General features: G+C 51.1%; 1 protein-coding gene across 1 annotated transcript in view; it reads left to right on the top strand.

Moving 5' to 3' along the window:
- The window catches only part of SNTG2 (syntrophin gamma 2), a 151,747-nt gene extending 137,372 nt beyond the window's left edge, over positions 1–14,375 (top strand). The window contains exons 18-20 of the mRNA XM_065890866.1: positions 142–234; positions 7,701–7,811; positions 14,244–14,375. Coding sequence (XP_065746938.1) covers positions 142–234; positions 7,701–7,811; positions 14,244–14,375 — 336 coding nt within the window. The remainder of the gene's footprint in view (positions 1–141; positions 235–7,700; positions 7,812–14,243) is intronic.
- The last annotated feature ends 8,291 nt before the right edge of the window (positions 14,376–22,666 follow it).

Here is a 22,666-nt window from a genome sequence, read left to right as displayed (position 1 = left end):
CCTCCAGGTTCCCTCCAGGTGGTTGACACGTTAACACTTTTAAAAAAATAGGTTTTGACTGGGGGAAGTATTGTAACTACCCGATTAATGTTAAACCTCATTATTAAAGAATGTTTTCTCACAGTTAATACTTTTTTCTAGTCCAAAACGTACACGTGCAGCTGGCAAGGAGACACTCTGTGCTTCACGGTGGATTTCGCTCTGGGATTCACCTGCTTTGACAGCAAAACAAAGGTAAGGGCCAAGCATCGGGGGGTAGGCGCCCATCAGCGGTGCGTTTTGTTACATTTCAGGGCCATTAACACCTGTGTGCGTCTCAGCCATCACCAGCCCCGACAGTCTCGTGTCCTGTGCAAGTTATCCTTCGTGGTGGACCTTCTCTCTGAAAGCTCAGGGTCCCAGGATCTCACAAGCCCCAGAGCCGGGCAGGGCTGACACCACACCACGTGGTGCCCGTGGGCAGGTGCCCAGGGGTCTGGAGTGGGGAGGGGGAGGTCGGCAGGGCTGTCCCGCTCAGGGGGAGGACCCTCCGCACCGACTGAGCCCTTTGGGGAGACCCCTTACCCCTGCCGGACCTAACACCTGGGTTGTTAGGTTGGGGGGTCGACACCTTGGTTGGGGGGTCGACGCCCCACACCTGGTGGGGCTGACCAGGTGCTGATTCCACACCTGTGAGCCGTGACGGGATTTCAGTTTCACTGGACATTGAACAACCAGCGTGAGGGATGGGAAACGAGACCCACTCCCATAAGCATCTCGAAGGGGCCTGGGTGTTCACCCAACCACACAAGCGCTGAGAATTTTGTCACAAACATGAAGCCAGTATTTTGTCCTTCGATATTTTTTAAAATCCACTGTCTGCTAATTAGGAGCAGAGGTGAGGGGAGAGCACCGGCGTGATGGGAAGAGGAGTGAGACCTGCCAGGGACACGGAAACGTCGGCTTGGAAGGGAGTTGCTACCAGCATCTAGTCGGGAGGGGAGAGCGATGAGGTCAAACATCGGCAATGCGCGGGGCGGCCCCGCAGAGCGAGCAGGGAACCCCGTTCTGGGCAGGAGTCCACACCCGTCACAGAATTCTGGGCCGGAAACCCACTGTGCTCTTGTCACTTTCCTTCCTCCCAGGAAGATGGCTGTGATGTTTCCCCAGTAGGGGTCCACAGACCGTTTATAATGACGAGAGGTCTGCTTGCATAGAACTGGAGTTGAGAAGGCTCTCCTGTCTGCCATCCGACATCAAGGTCACAGAGGGGACCAAGGCTCCCGACCCCGTGCGGGCATCCTCCCACGTACCTGGTCCATCCATGGTTCCCACCAGCTCGGGCTCCATGACTCGCTGTTCGTGCTGTCTGGCCTTTAGCCAGACATGCACGACCTCCTTCCACGTGTCCTCGGAGACAGGGAAGTGACAAAGCACCTCCCCCAGAGAAGGGAGAAGCCCTGAACACAGTTGTTAACCAGCAACTCTGATTTATAACGTCTGTTTCTTGCTTTGTGGTTCAAGGAATCCTGTGTGTCAGGACATCTAAACCGAGACTTTCCAGAGTTCACCTTCAGGGTGCGTTTCTGAAGCCAGTACCCATTCCCCGGCTGCTCCGGGCTCTGTGCAGGCCCACCTGTTCAGTCCAGGAGCAAAGCCTCCACTCCTTGTCAGCTTTTCCGTGCGCAGGTTCTTCCCAGCCGGCAGGTCTGGCTCTTTGGTCACGGTTGGCATAATACCCGGCGCCCAGTGAGCTGGCCGGGGTCACGGTGTCTCCCGCGGGGTCCCCGCTGTGCGGCCTCACTCTGTCGGGGCCACACCGCACCCACATCCCGGAGCCAGGCCAGGCCGGGGAGGGGGTGTGAGTGATTGTGAGAGGTCGGGAGCGAGTGCCTGGCACTCTCCCTTCAGGGGACCCCGAGGCCCAGACGCTGATGTTCCCAAGGCGCCCGCAGAAGAGCCCGCTGGCACGGTGCCGAGGACGGGAAGCCGCTTCCCTAAAGGCCCCATGTCCCACAGGCCTGCAGCCTGTACAGCCGCGTTAGGTCTGGCCGCGTCGGAGGGGCTCCCCCGGAGCCGCTGGGGGGGGTCTGGGGAGCCCGTGGGTGGCCTGCGACGCGCACACCCTCTCTCCTACCTGCCCACTGAGCTTCCCTGCCTCCCTGGCTGCCGCGGGTCTTTCTGTCTTTAGGGCGTCGCCCTGTGCGTGGCCCGCTGTTTCCCGGCGGCGGGCAGGCAGGTCCAGGCCCGGGGCCCTTGGGAGACTCTTCCCAGCCCTGAACCCCGCACGTTTCCCCACTTCGCCTTCACGCTAATCGAATAAGACTTGAGACAGGCACACTATGTCCTGACCGCTGTGCACGGCCGGGCTGCCGTGTTAAATGTCCCGGTAACCGAACCGCGTAACTCGACGAAGCTCTCCTAGTTGAAATAGTATTTATGGGTGGCCCTGCCCGCCTCGCTCTGCCCAACACGCGGGGCTGCCCGCGGCCCCCCTGGTGGAGAGCGAGCGGCTTCTGCAGCCGCTGGGCTTGCGGGAGGCGTGGGCAGCTGCGGCTGTTCCCGGCCAGCACGTCAGGGCTGAGCCCCGCCTGGAGCTCGCCCGCCGCAGGTTCCGGGCACCGCAGGCTCTGCGTCCCTGCCGCGCTCAGCGGAGCCCTCTCCCACTCGCGTCCGGTCCACTCCTGTTCAGTCACGTTTTCATAAAGTTCCAACTAAGCCTCTTCTTTTTGCTCATCCGACCCTCTGGTTCGGACTCCAGAACCCTCTCCTGACCTGTTCCCCTTTGAAGGTGAACTCTTGACTCCACATTTTTCTTGTGATTACTTCTTTATTTCAAGAAGTTCTGGCCTAATACTTATACATCTATTTACACAGTAAACAGTAGACAGTAACGGAAAATGAAACCAAAAACTGTCAAAGGAAAAAAGAAGGTTATTCCGGAGGCTTGTTTCATGGATTCCTTTTGAAATTTTATTTTCAGAACTTACAATATTTGAATTAATTTGAAAAACAAAGCTTTCTCAACCTAACAGTGAAGAGTATACCAGTGGGTTGTAAATATATAAAATATTTATACTTTTACTTCATTTGATGTATCTTCAGTCTTTTAATGTAGGATGACATTTGCAAGTCCAGTACTAATAGGATTTCAATATTCCTAGACTGATATGAAATAACTATGAAAATAATTAAATAATGACTGAATATGAAATAATTATGAACATTATGAAAATGAGGTATTCTCCATATGCCCTTTATGTAAGTCATCATGGAAAAATTGGGGGGGGGGGCCAAAATATTTAGATTGGGATTTATCACGCTTATTTTCACAAGATAATTAGCACTCCTATACCACATTACGCTGTTAGATCAGACCGTTTGTGTATGATGTGTGGGTCAAACTAAATACACAACGTGGCGGTGCTACTTACTAACCAAATGCTTTAAAAAAGCCCCTAGAATTCGATAACAGCCCAAATTTTGATGCTGGGCATCTGCTTGGCCCCCACCTCAGAAGCGCGCATGAGGTCATATTTCTTAGCTCCCCGCCCCTGTGCCTGGCAGAGGGGAGCTGAGCAGTTATTTCCAAGCATGAATTAATTCACCATCAATTCTCCTTTTCAACACTGATAAAGATAAGTTAAGCTGAGAAGATCTGAAATCACAGGGGAGAAGAAATACGTTTGACCTGGACATTTTTTCTGCACTTACAAAGTAAGTAAGAAGATCATTATCTAATATTTGTAAATGTCCAAACTATTTTTAAAATATTAACCCAGAATAAACTAGAACTCCACCTTCGGTGGCCCCCGCACTTCCATGATAGAAATGAAGTACATCTCTGCCCATTTCCAAACTGACCTATTTTGTATTGATCCCTCTGGTTTAGGGCCAACCAGTGCCCCATCTGCGCTGTAATTAAGCAGAAGTGGGAGAGGTCGTAACAAGACTTAGAAAACGGCGTGTGGACCTCGGACCACACGTGGACGGGGCCACGGAACAGCCCCTCCTCCGGGCTGCGTGTCCTCCACGGGCCGCGGACTCTGCTGCTGCCCGTATGCAGGGCATCAAATGTTTGGGACCTGGAAACAAAGGGAACTTCTCTCCATGTTTACTTATTACCTGGGGCATTCGCCTTGTCTCTAAATGTCAACGTGCATCCACATTTTCTTGTTACCTTCTGATGGTCCCCGTGCACAGCAGAAAACTGACATCTCTGTATCAGGGGGGTGGGGGTGGTCCTTGTCATGGGCCTCAGCCCCTGCGTCACCCGCTTGTTGGGCTGAAACTCGATGATGCTGTAGGGCTGAGCTGAGACCGAGGTGGAGGAACAGAAAGAATAGTTTTGGGGAAAGAACCGGGAATTGACTTTCCCATAGGAGGGGAAATGAAGAGTTGGCTTTGGCCTGACTGGAGGAGTGAAGAGTGATTCCACAGGACCGCCCAGGAAAATGCCAACCGGTGAATCTGCTCTAGTGCCTCATCCTTTTCTCGTAAAGTCTCTGGAACCGCTAGTTGGGTTATCTGTTGAATGTTTTAATAATTATCAATTTATGTCAATTATCCACTATCAGTGTGTAATAATAATTAAAATCAAATTTGCTACAGAGGAGTGTTACCATCATTAACCTCCTGCAGTCATAAAAATAAAACATAAACGTTAGCATGTTTCCTGTAACACTCGCTTAACTGTTAAACTGTTCCTTAATTACTGAAATGCTGGAAAGACATTTTCTGTCGTCCAAGATTGAGTCCTAGAGATCAGGGTTCCCTGCAGCCTTCAGACGGCTGGCGGGGAGACCCAGGGCCCCTCCAAACACATCCCGAGGCTGCTGAACCAGCCAGGACGTGGCTGGGCTTAGCGGTCAGTCAAGGCGGCATCTCTGAGCTGTGAGTGGACGGCGTGTGAGGTTCTGGCCTGGAAAGTCCAGTCGTGCAGAAAAGCTCAGAGTCCTCAAGTTAGACTGTTACCTGGAACCACTTGTAGATAAAATGTGCAGAAATGTCATCCATAGTGGCAATGGAAAATTCTTTTTTTTAATAAAAATTACCGTTTATAGGTACTTAGAAGTTGAGAAGGAGTTCCGAGAGGCCACCATTAGTGACTTGAAGATTCCTGATTGCGGGAAGGGAAGGGGGCCGCCCCCGAAGGCTGTCCTCCAGCTCCCACATTTAGGACATCTTACCTCACCCCAGATGGGCCATCCTGTGACATGAGTACATGATTTTAAGCAAAGGAGCTGTGTGTGTACGTCTCACCAGCTGCATTTCCCTCACGTCACCTTGCAGGACAGTTTCTGTGTAAAAATAACGTACCAAACAGATAACGATGATGCAGCTAAAGGACTTCATTGTAAGGACCACTGTGGATTCTTTAAACGATAAGCAGGGCTTTCACATAGGGATTTCTGTACTTTTTTGTCTATACTGTTTTTTTTTTCCCAATATATCCTGCCTGTAGTTTCCTTTATTATTAACAAATTACATTAGTATGGTACATTTGTAACTATTAATGAACCAATACTGATAAATTATCATGAATGAAAGTCCACACTTTATTCAGATTTGCTTAATTTCTACCTCATGCCCCTCTTCTCTTCCCACATCGCATCCAGGATACCACATAACATTTAGCTGCCATGTCTCTGGGTCCTCTTGACTGTGACAGTTTCTCACACTTGCTGGTATCTGATGATCTTGACAATTCTGAAGAGCAGTGGTTAGGTGTTCCGTATTTTGTAGAATGCCCTCTATTGGGATTTGCCTGATGGTTTTCTCATGATTAGAATGAATATTGTTAATTTTTACCTTAATCGAAATTATACGTGTACAAAGTGTTAAAAGGCTTATTAGCACTAACAGATGTGTGATGGAAAAGCAGTCCTCTGAACTGCCCCTTATCACTCACTCCCCAGAGCACCCTCCGTCAACAATTTCAGCTGTTTTCCCGCGTTTGCTGCCATGTTTCCAAGTCCTATGCTGATCTTGCCTTTTTTTTTTTTGACAGCCATTTATGATACCATGTAAATGATGGTTGGGTGGGTTATTCCTAGAACCTTACGACCACTGAGCTGTTCTTCTTCATAAGCAAATTTGAACACCAGGTGATGTTCTCAGAGCAGTCCGGGTCTTGCTTATTTGGTGAGGAATTTCGCAAAACCATTCTATGCTATCAGAGACCTCCGGCTCCTCTGGATACACGCCCTTGTGATCACAGGTTCCTGGCAGGACAGCTGGAGGGTGGGTAGTTTTAAAGGCAGGTGAGATTTGGGCTGTTTCCACAAAATCCTTGAGGCTGAAATCACAGCCGTCTTTCCCTGCCCTCCAAGGGCAAGCCGGGGCGACGCCCTGGGAGATGGGAGCTGCCCGGGAGGGGGCGTTGCAGGCGGCCTGAGAGCTCTCCCCGCCGCCGCCGGTCTCATCACCCGTGCCGGGCCCTCCTGGCTGGGCTGTGCTGTTGCTGTGGTTCGTCCTCTGGCTTATCTCAGTGGGCCAGCAGCCCTCCTGCAGCCTCTGCTACCGCAGTGCTGATGGAAGCGGCTTCTGAGCGGTTTCATTCTGGGTGGGTCCAGTGACTCCGACCTGCGAGGGCCCTGGTGCCCGAGTGGGAAGCAGGGCGCAAGGACCCCAGTGACGTAGCGTGAAAGTGCAAGCACTGGAGTCACTGTTCCCCGAGACCCCACGGGGTTCCAACTCCTCGGCATCGAGAAGGAACATACGTGGTGACACTTGACCACGAGCTGCAGGGCCTCTGTTCGGCAAGATTCAATGTAAAAGAAAGATGTGCCAGGAGCCTCGAGGCCAGTGCGGGTGTGAGTACATGGGCCGAGGAGCCGATGGGATAACGGCGCCTCTGAAATTCTCCCCACGTCCCAGCCTCTTGGCCTTTTGTGATACTTAGAGGAACGTATGTTCATTATTTCAAAATAAACGCTTTTAATACAAACTTATAGCTCGCTAAAAAATAATTGCTGTCCTCTCTTGGGATTCTTTCTGGGAAGATAAAGATTTATTATCATAACGAGTCTATAATTAAAGGCTATCTTCTGTAAAAGGCAGCCATTAAATCTTTATTTGCTGCAGCCTTTCTTTTTTAATTGAAGAGTGTTTCTAGAGCACACGTCATCTCTAAAGCACCTTAGCAAACATGAAGCAATTGTTGCACTAGTATTAAGAGATAATAGCACCTACGTTTTTCAGCTTGGTTCAGGAGAAACCAACATCGAGTGATTTGAACTTAACCTGGTGGGGGGGGGCAGGAGAAAGGTTTTCACTTTCTCTGCACTGCTGACCGTGTCTCATGTACTCTATGTAGCCAGACCTGGCCCTTGGAGTGGATTCTTTTAAGCTTTACAAGAAGAAAAGGGAGCAAAGCGCTTATGATGCTTTTAAACGTTAAGGAAAACCCAGGAGAAAGGCGGTGCGGGTAGCACGGAATTGAAGAGGAGACCACAGGGGCCTGGGCGCTCGGGCACCAGGACAGGCTCCCTGGAGCTTGACGGGAGGGACCCCCAGGAAGTCCGGTGGTCTGAGGGTGTCAGTCTCTTATACTCGGAAAGAGAAGGTGGAGATTCTAAGTCATCACGCGCTCAGTGTACATAAGATAACGGAGAAAATGTCTGCATTTATTTAAATAGATTATTTAACACACTGACAGATGTTAGTGAAAGAAGTGGGCTCTTGCGTCTAAACCACTAGATAATTGCCTTCCTTTACAGAATGTGCTCTGGAGGTTTAAATTCTCTCAGCTGAAAGGATCTTCAGATGATGGGAAAGCTCGGGTGAAGCTGCTGTTTCAGAATCTGGACACCAAGCAGATCGAGATGAAGGTAGGAACTCATCCACCTGAGCCCAGCCTCACCCGAGTAACCAAGCGTCCGAGGGTGGAGGGAAAATAATCAGAATCGGAGTGGGAACCCCCCTCAGAAATCAGCAAGGATGTCACAAGAGCCCATAGTGTGTCTCCTGTTAGAGGCTTTAATATCCTAAAATTGTAATCATCGAAACATGATTTGATTCCACTGAAACTCACAACTTGCTTAGTCAGTATTAGCAGAAAACAATATTTAAAAATACAGGGGAAGTCAATACTTAAAGGAAGAGTTTTACAAACTGCCTTAAGTGATGGATTGTCTGTGGTACCAGGAACAAACTACTCTGTTAATTCAGAGGATCTTGACATAACTTACAAATTCATTGCATTGAGCTGTCATTTTACCATCAGCAACTGTTGATTTTTTCCTTACTTTATGTATAACTGTGTTGTCAACAGCCCAGTTTTAATATAAACTAAAGACAAACTGAAGGATAAGTTCCATACACAAAACCAAAAGAAAGAGAAAACAAAAATGCAAAACCTACAAACACATATTGTTTGGAAGCTGATTGTCAGCACTTTGCATGCGCTTTTTGATGAAATTCTTCAGAGGGACACATCTCATGTGACATTGTTATATCCGAATACTGCGTCAATTTTTAACACTTCTTCACTGAGGTTAATGAAATGCACCACATCTACCTTTTAAGTACAACTGAGATTGTGCAGAAACGCTTGACATTATTATATTTAGGGAGTGGATAAAATCAAAATCAGACTGTAACCACTGTCAAGGCTTTTGGGTCTGGAGGTGTACAACAGGGCAGCCAATGGGACAGTGATGCTGGCAGGGACATGGGTCCCTGGGCTGTGATGGAGAGGTGGCCACGCTCAGTCACGCCACCCTGAGCGGAGTTCAGTGGACATTGCCACCAGCAGAGGGGGGGTCTGAGGAGAGCGGGGAGAGGGAGGGAGGCTGGAAGTGATTGTACCGTGTGTTTGGTACTTGATCTGCATGGATGCGGCTAACACAGCAGTTCCTCCTCTGCTGATGCATTGATTTGCCCTTCACCCTAGGGACTGCAGCTGGGAGGAGCCCCAGGACCCCTTCCAGGCTCAGGTCCTATGCCGTCCGTGTGAGCCGGGGGGACACTTAGGAAGCTAGCCCCCCAGTGCGCCTTGGGTTCCTGTGCTGGCGGGTTCCAGGGACTTTGCCAGAGCACCTGATGTCCCAGGACACGGTCACGTGACACCTGGATTCCCTTTTCACAGGGACTCCTGTTTCATTCGATTTAAAAGTTTTTATTTTTTGATGTTTCGTCAACTCTTGGTTATCTGTGTTGGTAAAGGGGGTAGAGGCATTGGATGATCTAAACCAGACAGTCTGAAACAGATGGCGTAGACTTTGGGGCGTGTGTACTGAAGCAGACTCGGTTTCTTTGTGGCCCTCAGTTTAGTTAGCTTCAGTTTCCATTTTCAGGCAAAGAGAAAGTCCTAGAAAGTTGTGGAGGCCACAGGGGCGGATACAGGATTTGCAGAGTTGAAGCTCAGTCTGCAGGTGTCTCTTTATGAAAAAAAATACAAAATTGCAAATGCGGTAAGCTAACTAGACACAGAAATGAGTGTGAGACACATCAAACCTCCCAGGAGACCCAAACTGAACCCATGTCCACGTGAACCCTTCCCCCAGATCCCAGGACCTCCGGCAGCCCCCCTGCGCCTCCCCTCCGGGGCCGTGGGGTGCGAGAGAGTAGGGCAGAGGGGGGCCGGGGTCTCAGCAGTTAGCACAACGACCAGGGGCCCCTTGCTCAGGCCCCTCCCGGGGCCTTGCAAGCGGGGATGAAACTGGGGACAAAAGTAGTTTCCATGTTGTCACACGGAGCAGGAAACATGCACGTGGAGAGCCTCTAATAAACACGGGCGGCGGCTTGAACAAACTGCTTCAGGCTGAGGTTCTGCGTTTATTACAGCTTGTGAGACAGAGGGAAGGTTGGAAACGCCAGTTGGGAATCTAGAACACCTGTAGCTACCGCTGGACTTAAACCAAGAGCCGGGCACTGAATTCTGAATAGGACCCAGGGCTATGGCCAGTGGAAGGGAGAGTGACGTGATGTCCTCAGTGAACCAAGAGTTTCAGAGAAAACTATTCCTATTAATTGAGCTTTTCGTTACGGGAGTGAAAGTCGTGGAGCAGTTAACCTTTGAGTGTTTATTGAGAATCTTTCTGGGATGTTTAACGGATCGCTGCCTCAGGAATGAGAGTAAAGAGAAAATGCATCCGAGGGAGGATTTCTGGGGCTTTGGGAGCACAGAGGGGAAGTTATTTTTTCTATCCATTATTTACAAAAACGTCATGCAGTTCCGGGACTTGGGCTGACCCCATAGTGAGGCCAATGGCTGGAGCTTTGGGGTTGCAGTCTTTTTTAAATAAAGTGTTTGTTTTCATGTTTTCTACATCTTTCTCCTAAAAAAAAGAGTGTAGCATAAACAAGCTTTCTGAAATGAAGGATTTACTTGCCTACTGATCTACTTAATAGGTTATAAATGAACTACAGTTAAGTTACAAGGACTGAATTCGGGGTCCACTGCAGGGAGGGACGGTGCCCTTCTGCCCCCCGACCCCTTTCCTATGCCCGTTGTTTGTATTTTACGCGTTCCTCTATGATTTCATTTCTGCCTCTAGACTGAGCCGTCAAGGGCAGCTTTTCTTTATCTTTTTATCTTCAGAACTTAGTAAATGTGTTTTAAATGAATAAATTAATGAAGAAAGAAAGAGCAAGTTAGTATTGAAAGAACTACCAGATACACTCACAAAAATTTTTATCAGTTTCCAAGGAAAAAATTGTTCCAATTATCGTGAAAATCCCCGACGACTACAGACCTCTGCACGCGAAGGCTTCGGCGAGCCCAGCTGAGAATCCACGGGGCGGACGCCGGTCGTTGGAGGCAGCACACTGCCTTTAGGAGGAACAGAGGCGGGTGTTCTTCACTCTGTGATGATCCGGGAGGATAAACTCCGCTGGAAACTATGCCTCGGCGCCGTGAGTCGCGCAGACGGTCAGACGTGGACGGCGGGGGCTGCGCGGGGGTGCATCACGCCGCTGCCGCTTCAGGGAGTAACCGTGGTGGCGTCGATTGTGGAGAGATGGTGGAGGGAGCCAAGGCCAGGTTCCTCCTGAAGATGGAGTGAAGCGGGGCCTCGACAGAACAGGGGACACGCGAGTGCAGCCCCTTCCAAATATGGGTCTGAAACTGGCCTTAGTCTGTTCTCCCGGAAGCTGGAACGGAGCAGAGCTTTCCTTTCTTTGCTCTTCTTTTCCCTTCCTCCCTCCCTTCCTTCCCTCCTTCCTCCCTCCCAGGTCCCCTGCGTGGTCGGTCAGTAAGGTGCCCCTCCTCCGCGTGGGGACAGGGAAGGTGCACCAGCCGCGTCCCGCTGCATCCAGGCTAGAGCCCAGCATCACCCGGCCGCCTCGCCGCTTCTCACCTGCTGGCCTCTGACTCCGCTTCTCGGCTTTCTTCCTGGACATTGTGCTTCCCGTAGACATTTGCTTGGAAAACGTCGGTCAAAGGTTTGCTGTGTCCAAGGGTCTCTGTGCAAGGGTCGTCTTGGCTACGACACCTGCCTGGGGACCCACCTGGCGGGCGGGGGGGATCTTTTATCGCACCCGTTACGTTACAAGCCGCCGCTGTGCTCAGTCCTTCCTAAGCACGACTGCCTCATCCCCACAACCAGCCCAGGAGAGAAGCGCTGGCCTCACAATATATGTTTAATATGGCACAAAACAGATTGTTCAGGTCGGCATAAAGTTTACGTTGATTCACGTACAAGCCAGAACGACCTCCCCAGACCTCAGTATGTGACTGTTTCTTCCACCAAGAGTCAGCCTGTCCTTGAAGCTTCGAAGCCAGGAATGGACTTCTCCTCTCCAGCTTGCGAGTCCTAGGTGGCGGTCCTTCCCATGCAAGGCGGTTCTGTCTGCATATGGAAGATCAGTGGTTCAGTGTAGCCATGCTATGGATTATCTTCTCTGGACCTCCTGGGTGACTCGCTGCAGCTTCTGCGTCCGTCGGCGATCGCTGCGTCACCTTGCACTTGAATCCTTCTCCCTGCCCGGCTCCACCCGCCGCACGCTTGCTGGATGCCTCCAGGGCAGCTCAGCCACAGCCAGCCCCTCCCCTCCACCGGCTCTGGGGCCCCAGCCGCGCCCACTGGACGCGTCTCCTCCGGGGTTGATGAGGCCCGGGTGCCTCTGTGAGGCGCCACCCTGCTCCCTGAGCTCCTCCAGGACGACATCCCCTCCGCAGAGCCTCCGTCTCCGAGGGGCACACAGACCACCAGGCACCGAGAGGGATGCGGCCTGAGAATCTGCTTTTCCAGGTCGCTCCCAAGAGGCGCTGATGCCTCAGGACTGCTCGGTGTAAGAGCTAGTGCACTAGGTTTCTTCTGGAAGGTTTTGTCAGGAAACAGCAAGGGCCCATTGGACCGGTTTGTCCTGGATTTCGGTGCCAGTTCTGTGACTAGTCAGCCTCGTCACCGCGCAGAAGTTACTTAAACCCCTAAAACCACCATTTCCTGCTCTGGAAAATGAACTTGGCGCTTTACTCGGGGTGTCCTACTTCACTTTTGACCTTTGAGGCTGACGATGCTCTATTAACAGGTGGCTGGAAGAGGACCGGCATTGGCTGGGTACCGATGTTGTACCGGAAGCCACGGCCTCCTGCGCTGGCCCGGCTCCGTCCGGGGCCGTGTGGGTCACATCCCACTGGGAGCTACTCGGCGAAGTTTCAGGAACTTTGCCAGCCTGTCATCAGTCCGTGGGGAGTATTTCCAAACGCCACAGCCATCAGCAAGTGCTGCAGCTCAGAGGCCCTGGCACAGCACTGCCTGGGCCGCAGAGTCCACAAGTGGGAGACCCGTATCTCATCCCCTCAGCGGGCCGGTCTCCACACTCAGTGGCCGGGCCCCGATCTGAGTTCCCTGTAGATTAACACATGGTAATTTGTGTTCTGTGCGTGGTTACCCCTGCTAATTGTCACATCCAATTATACTCGTTTGGGGCATTTTCTAAGAGAAATTACAGCACGTATTCCCTTATTCTAGAGACTCGTTCATTTATTTAACAATCATCTCTTTCAAGTATGGCTTTGATCAGCTTCCATGTTGAATTCTTTGGGAAGGGCAGTGGTTAAGGCTCCCCTTGAAATACAGTCTGTGTCTGAATTGCTACAGCTGAGTGGAAACTGGTCTCTTAAACGGTTACAGACTTTAAAATTTCCCCCTCGTGCACTGGGCCATTAGATGACAATTAGGGAAAACTAAAAGGCCAGGATGGCTACCGCTGCTCGGAAGAGCTGTCTGTCATCTCACAGACAGTTTTGGACACATGTCTGTAGTTTGCGCAGCAAGATGGAAATAGAGGTAGTGCCCTAAGGAAATGTGATTTCTGCGCGAGGAGATGTATTGAGGACATCCGGGCGACGTTAACACTTACACGTTCATTGAAAGTGTCACCCTTGTGATAGATGGGACATTCCTGAGAGTAAAGATCATAAAAGAAGAAATGTTTTCTCAGGTTTGGGTGACCTCAGTCTTCATAGTTTGACGAGCCCAGTAAAGACCCTCATGGCTTCCTGAGAATTTCCGCTAATTAATGAAAAGATCAAGGTATTAAAACACTTAAAATTTGATAATTATGCCAAGCTGTAGATCATATTTAAAATCAGTGTTTCAGCCGCCACGAAATGTTAAAAGACTTTATAAAAATCGAGGTCGTTGGGACAAATAAATCGCAGAGGAAAGTAACTGGGTGACAGGGTTCAGTGGGCGAAACTCACAGAACATGAGAGAGAACTTGCTGGCCATGAGCCCCAGCCTCTAGCTCACCTGCCGAGCACGCGGGGACACACGTCCATGTGCACAAACACAACACACGTGTGCACGCACGCGCACAGGCACGCTTGCATGCAGAGCGTACACACGGGCACATAAGTACAGGGGCACGTGTGCGCACATACGTCCACACATGGGCACAGGCACACGTGCACACACGCAGGGTGTAGCACGATTCATTCTGCTGAACCGGGGACACGGTGAGCCCTGCTGTGTGAGAGCTCTGACAGGCTTCAGTGGAGGCCGAAGTCCCGACCTGGTGCTGCTGGTCAGGTGACTGAGAGCCCGGCCCAGATGGAGTCAGGATGCCAAGCGAGGACCTGAGTGCTGACCTATGTTAGTTACAAGAAAATCAAGAATTAAACCCAATCGTCAGGATATCAGTGCAAAACACCCAGGGTGTTCATGTTTACAGCCGCCTTTCTTAGTTCGTGTGTATTTGTGCTGACTTGAGTAACTTCCTTGTGCTTCTAAGAACATAGAACCTGTTAAATTTTCTGTAATGTGTTTTTCGAATATTTATAATATATAAGTACATTCTCTTTTTTCTTGCAGGAGCTGGAGTTTCAGGATCTGACGGCTGTTCTACACTGCATCCACTCCTTCCTAGCAGCGAAGGTGGCCTCGGTGGATCCGGTATTTATAGACAGTCAGAGTATTGCCAGAAAATACATGTATAGCAGCTGAACAGTGCTTCTGTTGAGTGCTGAAATTTAAAGTATTTTCTTAAGAAATGAATATTTCCCGCACAGTATTGAGACTTTGTGTGATTTTATAATGATCCCATAGTTGTGATACCAATAAAACATGTCACTAGTTTCCAGAGATGGGTCGGACTTGTTGCATCTGACGAGGAACACAGCCTCCGCTCAGGCAAAGCTGTGGCTGAGAAAACTCGACTTCCCTGTGAAATAAGCCACGTCACAGCAGTCCTGCAGATCACGTGAAGGTGCCAACAGCACACACGCTGCTAAAACCCACATCTCATTTCCATTTCTATTTCCTTACAGTCGAAAAGCCCCAGAGCTTCACCACTTTCGTTTTCCCCAAGAATGGCAAGTTCTCCTTTGGATTTCCACCGTGGTTTATCCCAGGACATTGGATATAGTTCTCTGTGCTGTACAGCAACTAGGGATGATCCTACTAAGTGAAGTAAGTCAGAGAAAGACAGATATCATATGATATCACTTATATGTGGAACCTTCAAAATGTTCCAAACGAACTTATTTACAAAACAGAGACAGACCCACAGACGTAGAAAACAAACTTACGGTTACCAAAGGGGAAAAGGTGGGTGGGAGGGATAAATTGGCAGTTCGGGATTAACAGATACACACCACTATATATATATATATATATATATATATATATATATATATAAAGAGAAAGATAAAAAGATGCAGTGGTCATTGACGGCCAACTTGATTTCACTCAGAAAAGCCTTTTCCTCTCAGTGGCCAAGACCCTGCTGGACACAGGGCTGTGGACACAGGAGCCCCATCTCAGGAGGCCTTTCTGCCCACCATGGCCACCGTGGACAAGTGAGCACTGGGCCACTCGGCAGCCCTGCAGACTTGCGGTTGGGGGGAAAGGGACACAGGCCACCCATCAGAAGCATAGCTAAGTCAGAAAGAGAGACGGGATTGGTGAAAACACACCCTAGAAACTTTGTAAAGCTCCCAACTGGCTAACCCTGGGATAAAACTAGCACAGCGTATGTTCTAGAAGATATCACTACACTGAAGTTAAAAGACTCTAAATCCAGGGAGACAGAGTCAACAGAGCTAGTGTGAGAAAAACGTGGAGGTCTGAGGTGAACAGCTGATGGTAGGTTTATTTATTCAACAAACACCTGTGGAAGGTTCTTCGGGGCAGGCACTGTGGCCGGTCCTACAGCCACAGCAAGAGGCGGCTGAGGACCCAGTGCAGCCTGTGGGCTCGGATGAGGCCAGGTGGCCTCAGAAGGCCAACGTGACAGGTGACGGCGGCCGAGGTAGCAGCCGAGATCCATCCTCATGGGTCAGTTCAGACATGGGATGAACTGATGAACCTTCATGCTTCCAGAAGAACGTTGGCATATTGGTTCCAAACTGACATCATTTTGTAATATAACGCGTTTTGTATAAACCACGACTGTCTACCACAGGTTAGGAATTCTAGATTTTTGTGTAGTAATTAGGAAGCTGGTTTACTTTAAAGCCCTGGACCGTTCATAAATGTGATGGTAATTGTACCACGTTAGCAGGATTTCCATAATCTGGCCTGTAGTGTCCTTTTCTGTGTGTTTTTATTTTAAAAACTCAAAGGCAATACCCACATGACTTAGAATTTCCTCACTCTTGATAAAACAGTGCTTACCTGGAAATTTGGATAAGACTGAGTGTCTTATTCTGTTCGGGCTGCTGTAACAGAAACCACAGACTGGGGACTTATAAACCACAGACATTCATTTCTCCCAGTTCCGGAGGCCGAAGTCTGAGATCAAGGCGTCTGCAGACTCCAAACCCTCTTCCCTGTTCAGATGGCGTCTTCTCGCCGTGTCCTCACCCGGAGGAAGGGGTGCTATAAGGTCACCAATCCCGTCATGAGGCTCCACCCGCGTGGCCCATCAGCTCCCAGAGGCGCTGCTTCCAGACACCAGCACCCTGGGGGCTTGGCTTCCATACGTGAATTTGGGGGGCCAGAAACAGTCATAGCAATAAGGAGGAACACAAATGCAACTGGCTTTATACAGCTTTTGTATTTTTTTTCTCAAAGTGGTGACAGTCTGGACAGACTCTCGTGACTTTCTGAAGTGCAGGTGACTGACAGTTCTGCCCTAGAAGACCTTCTTTTCTTTGTCCAGGAAGCACTGAGAAATCCCTGCTGTGCTCGGGGCCATTAACCATTAACTGTTGCAGGTAATTCGGGCACAGAGAGTTCAGGGTCGTGTTCACAGCTGTAGGAACTCCCCGCCCAGCCTTCAGTCTCACTGTTATTCCCCTTGTCATTAATTTCTTTTCTTTTTTTAATTTTGTTTTTCTCCGTTTTTTTGGTGTCATTAATTTCAAAGGTCAGTGGATAATTGAAGTCCCCAAGCCTGAACGTATCCCAACATGTGCACTGACATACAATTGTTGGTGATGCATAAAACCCCAAACAGTGGTGAGAGGAACATATATAGCCTCCGAATATTCAAGGAAAATAGAAACGGCGTTCTAAAAGATAAAGTAAGCTGCTCCCTACAGTATGTCTACAGCATCCATTTCAAATCCATAAGTAATTTGCTAAGTGGGATGAATTAGCATCATTTTATGCTAATAGGTATAGAACCGCCTGTGTTGGTTTAGAACTCTTTTCTCCCCTTGGGAAGAAAAACCACCTTTGAAGACTCTTGAGCCGAACGGAAAAAGCAGCTCCACCGTCACCCACCTGGCCTCTCTGCTCCTCTCACCCTTTCCCTCTCCCTGCCCACTGCACGCATTCGGGACGCGGGTAGAATAACGCGGAGAAGAACCAGCAGGCTTCTCCCTGCTCAGGATTTCAGAGCCGTCCAGGGCTTCCGCTCACGGGGTTGTGGGTGAACCGCTCTCAAATGGATTTCTGCCCCTAATCAAAGAGTATTCTAGAACCAGGACTGCAGCGGTGAGCCAAGCAGACAAAAACCGTTGCCCTGTTCCCCAAACTGGAGCCACAGTTCCGACAGGGAATCCTGAAGACGTATTCTGGATGCTCTGAAACAAGGGAGCGAGGACTCCAGGACGTTGAATCAGCAACAGGCCTCCTCGGACAAACTGCTCTTGGGGTCAAGGCTTCGGGCGCTCTCTGCTTCACAAGGTCACGAGGATCCGGTCTCGACAGAGACGCTCTTTACGCCCAAACTGCTGGAATGCGAGGAACTGGAAACGCCCTTGAGTCCAGTTCCTGCGCTGTGGCCGTGTCACCAGCTCCTCCCTGGCGGGGACCTCTGGTCACCTCCATCAGAAACCCTCCTGCCCCTCCGGCCACGGGACAACCCCGGCCAGCCCCAGGCTTTTGTGTGTGTGTTCCTTTTTGTTTTCACCGACCCGGCTGAATTTTTGGCTGAGTTCCTCTTTTGTTGTTAGTCGTGGATGATGAATTTTCCAAGTTGTTACAGACTTACCAACCCACGACCTCTCAGGGAAACAATCCCTGCTGTGTTGGGCTTTTCCTATCTAGTAGAACCAAATGTTGGCCCTTTAGGGGTCTAACTTTCAGCAGAGAATATCTGAAAACATTTATGCAACATTGTTGACAGAGGAATTCTTTGGAAAGAACAGCACACCTGAAAAGGTGAGCACTTTAATTTGTAGATTTATCTTTTAAATAGATGCATGCGAATTTTAAACACCGAAGCAGAAAGATTGATGAGTGAGTTTTTTCATTCTTTTTTTTCTCATTTTCAAATTTTAAAAAGGAAAAATTATCCTGAAGTAAATTGCATCAAATTACTTCCATCACAAACTGCTGATAGAACACGTAGACGATAGAAAACATCACGCTCTTAACTCGGGTTAAGACTCGGGTCGACGTTAGCAGAGCAAAGTGGCGAATTAAAAACTCGTCTTCGTAATGGAAGAGAGGCTCTATTTTGGTTTACAGCATCTACACCATCACGTGAAAATGTATTCAGAGGCAGGAATTACTCCGTATTTCCAACCCTACAGATCCATCAGCCTTCGGATTCTAAATTCTACTTCTGTTTTCTGTTGAAGCTGCATTCTAACCACGATTCTGCTATATTCCCTTGTTTTGATAAATGGCCTCAGTTGCAAAACGCAGCATGAGGTAAAATTAGGGCAAAGATTCGGCCAAATGCTGTCCAGTTTGTCTCCGGAAGGTGAGGAAGAGCAGACGAGATGAGGACCCAGGAGGCTATTTTCAGTCACAGGTGACGCGTATTTCCCTCAGTCCCTTGGGAGTGAGGTCCTGAGTCTTTCATTCAGGATGCTTGTGTCCCTCGAGTGTGTCTCCTGGGCATTGGGTGCAGGCTGGGCTGTGACAAGTGCCTCCTACCCGGGCTGGGGTGGGAGGTACGTCAGCTCACAGGTCCCCCTACACCTGGGAAGAGAAAGAGGAAGGAGGCCCCGGCTCTGCCGTCCGGGGGCCAGCTGTTCACTTAACTACAGCCCGGCCCCGAGGCCCCTGGAAGTGGGGTGCACAGCCCCCTTTCGCCCGCAGGGCCAGCCTGTCCTCCCCAAACGCCTGCCGGGAGCGAAGCCCAGCTCTGACCTTCAGCCGGTCGCCCGGTGCCAAGTGCTTTTATAAAAAGTGTGCCCCTTTTCCACTCCTTGCAGGAGAAGCCACCGCACGAGTCCACACAAACGGGACTGAGCGGCCTTTCTGCCCTTTCAGACAGTCCACGAGGGACATTCCTACAAGTCTGTCTGATTTGAGCAAACAGGTCATTAAGGGGCTTTGGCTCGTGTCCTCAGAGGTTCCATTTCTGCCTAGAAATGACCCGGGACGGCCTTCCACTTATCATGGAGCAGCGATCCTCCTGGAGCTCCTGGACCTGGGCCCCGTGTCCATGTCGCCCGCAGGGCACCGGGCACTCTCAGTGCCGAAGGGCCAGGGGTGGCGGCCAGGTGACGGTGCTCCTGCCAGGGGGGCCCAGAGGTGGCCAGGGGCACAGCCCTACTGCGCGGCCAAGGCCCAGGCCGTAAATGAGCAGGGCCGCGCCTTCTGAGCCAAACCCAGGCCCGAGCCCCCTCCCCACTGCCCCTCTCTCCCCAGAGTGGAGAATTAAGGCATTTAACCACAGGTAACGTCCCAAGATCAACCAATGGTATTTCAGAACTGAGCAAACTTAAATGCTTCTGGCAATGAACAAATGCACGTTTCTAAAGAACTTCCCGAGGGCCGTGGCAGCGTGACAGACAGCGGTACAAAAACACGAGCACAGCTCTCCTGAAAAGTGGTTTATATTCTGGCAATGACAACATAGGTAATACAGAGTTTGGTTGGAAAAAGGATATACGCGTCATTGGTACCTAACAGTAAATTAACACCACAGTAAGAGACAAGAATATTAAGTAATACATACTTTTCCTGAGAAAAACTTTTCTCCTAGAATAAACTGTTCCTTTAAAACTAGAACTCAGAGCGAATGCAAAACAGAAAGAACATCCACTTGTTTCCTCCAGGGAACTCGATGTCCCGGTTTCCTCCAGGCAGGCAGTATTTTCTACCTTGACTCACACGCAGAGAGAGCCCTGCCTGCCCCGAGCACAGTCTTTGTCTCGGATTTGGCGGGAGACTCACGAGCTCCACAAGGATGAAATGTGCCTGCACGTGTGTGTGCCATGTGTATGTGTGTGCACAGATGTGTGCTCCTGCCTGCATGTGCCTGCACGAGAGCGTGTGTGTGTGTGTGTGTGCGTACGTGTGTGTACGCATGTGTACGTGTGTACATGTGTGAGCATGTGTGTGCATGTATGTGTGTGGGTATGGGTACACATGTGTGAGTGTGTGCGTACATGTGTGAGTGTATGTACGTGTGTGTATGGAGCAGGGGGAAGGCAATTTCAGAAATAAACATGGATTCTGTTTCCAGAACCTGGAGAGGTGACGCTGAGGACACAGCAAACATCTACCAGCCCCACCCGTTCCCCGGGGCAGACTCTCGGTTTGAGGATCTTCTAACTGAGAAGCAAAAACAAATGTCGCCATCGGGTTGGATGGCGTGGAGCGGCTCGGACACCAAGGGGCTCACAGTCACAAAGCCGGCCCGATCCACGGGGCCGGGTGCACCCTCCAGGTACGGTGACAAGCAGGTGACGGGAGAGGCTGGGGAGAGCGCGGGGTTCGGGCTCGGGGGCCCCTCCTGCCTCAGTGCCCGGAAGCTGACCCCTGGGGAGCCTGGCTTCTCCCTCTGAGCTTCCGGGACTCCGACGGCAGAGCTGGGATCCGATGCCCCCAAGGCTCGCGCAGCCCTAAACTCTGACCCCTGCGGCCAGGGCTGTGGGCCATCCCACCCCTGAGGCTGGAGGCTCAGCTGATGCTTCCTCGGGCTTTTATTCTGGGAAGTTGGGCCTCTCCTGGGTCAGCAGACGCTATCAGCACTGAAACGGCCTCAGGTCATTGCTGACAGTGACCAGGCTCAGCAGTGACAGAGACAAGGTCAGCACTGACAGGGATGGAGATCAGCGGCGACAGTGACCAGGGTCAGCAGGCACAGTGACAAAGGTCAGCGCTGACAGGGACGGAGGTCAGCGGTGACAGTGACCAGGGTCAGCAGGCACAGTGGCAAAGGTCAGCGCTGACAGGGACGGAGGTCAGCGGTGACAGTGGCCATGTTTGCTACAGCATGTTGCCTCTGTAGATTCTCTGAATTAGGCGATTATTACCGCTTACCAGGAAAGTTACCCGCTTTTCCCACAAGAAACCACAACCTGGAACGCGGGGCTTCCAGCTGGAGAGCCCTTTTCAGCCTGGACACCGTGGACTTTAGTTTCCATCTTCAAACAGCACTTGACCTTCTGTCCTTGTTAGCAAGCTTCCTACATTCAGAAAACTCATTTTGCAAAGTTATGAAAAATCGGTAGTGGGACTCCTGGGTTACAGAAAACACGTACAGCTGTACCTGAAAACCAGAAATACTTGTGACTTGAGTGTGCAAGTGTCTGAGAAGAAGAACCGCTCCATTGTACTGTGCGAATCCGCCCAGCGGTCTAAGTGAAAATGTAAGTTTACTTCCCGTCTCAGTGAAACTGATGATACGTCCATCGTAGGTGTGAGTTTGTTCAGGATTTTTATCGGCAAGAATCAAATATTCACACAGACGCTCTTAGTGTCTTGGCAAGTCAGTCACTAATGACTAAACCTAAAGGAGAACTTTTTAAAAAATTCCTCTTATCTTTAACAAAAATATAAATAGAGAGACCGCTTTCTAATCACGTGTCCTGGTGGCAACAGCTGCGAGCCACACAAGTAAAATGAAAAGCCCTCTTACAGAGTCTCCCCTGTCCTACCCGTCCTCAGGCCTGGTGGGGACTCTGGCTGGTCCCCTGGGCCCTGCGCTGTGGGCGTCTCTCCTCGACCTGGACAGAGCGCCCCTTCCTTGTCCGAAAGGCAGAGAGCTTCGGTCCAGGTGCCCCCGCGTGCAGGGAGCACAGCTGTGAGATCGCAGAGGCCTCCAGCATGTGGGCCCCAAGTCGGCCCAGCAAGGCCACCTCTGGGGACGACTCAGCACCGATGTCCCCAGAGGAGAAGACCCTGCACAGCCGTGCCCGTCCCCCGCTCCCTGTGCCCCATGCCCCTCCGTCCCGCTGGCGCCCAGGAACACCCCGCACCTCCAGTGGGAACTGGGATCTGACACCCGAGGGCACGGCTGCCACACCCGCCTCGAACCCGGCCACCGGGCTCCACCCGGGGACGACGTCTCTGCAGGGTAAATTCCAGATTCCTCCGGGGGGCCGGGGGGAGGGTCGTGGTTGGCGGGAGTGGGGAGCCCCAAGGCGAGCCTTTGCCCAGAGGCCCTGCTGAGCTAGCACCCCAGAGAACAAAGCACAGCGGGCAGGCGGGAGGGCCCTCGGGTGCTCGAATCGCAGAACGCGGTGTCGAGGCGAGGACCCCAGCTGCCTCGGCCGAGCCTACACCTGTGGGCCCATCAGCTAAGCGGGCACGGAGCGCTTTTCCCACTCAGAGCCCTGGGCGTGGACCACTAGCCTCACCCAGAACGTAGACCAGTGATGTCCCCAGGCTGGCTCTGCCCACGTGGCCTGGGGGCCAGAGTCCGGGAGGCTCGAGTGACCCGGGCAGGACCACGCCGGCATCCCACAGGAGGCCGCCATCACCGTGGGCGGGAGGGTCCACCTACCTACACATGGCAGGAGGCCACGCACTTCCCCGGCACAGATCACATCCAAGAGTCACACGTGAACTGGTAGCGGAAGGCACGGGGCCCGCGGACACACATTTCTTCACACGGAGTCCATGTGGGCAGACCGGCCACGCGTGGTCCCCGGATCCAGCTG

Source organism: Phocoena phocoena, chromosome 14 (assembly GCF_963924675.1).
Source record: "Phocoena phocoena chromosome 14, mPhoPho1.1, whole genome shotgun sequence".
Taxonomy (NCBI): Eukaryota; Metazoa; Chordata; class Mammalia; order Artiodactyla; family Phocoenidae; genus Phocoena; species Phocoena phocoena.
This window is presented reverse-complemented; position numbering and strand designations above follow the sequence as displayed.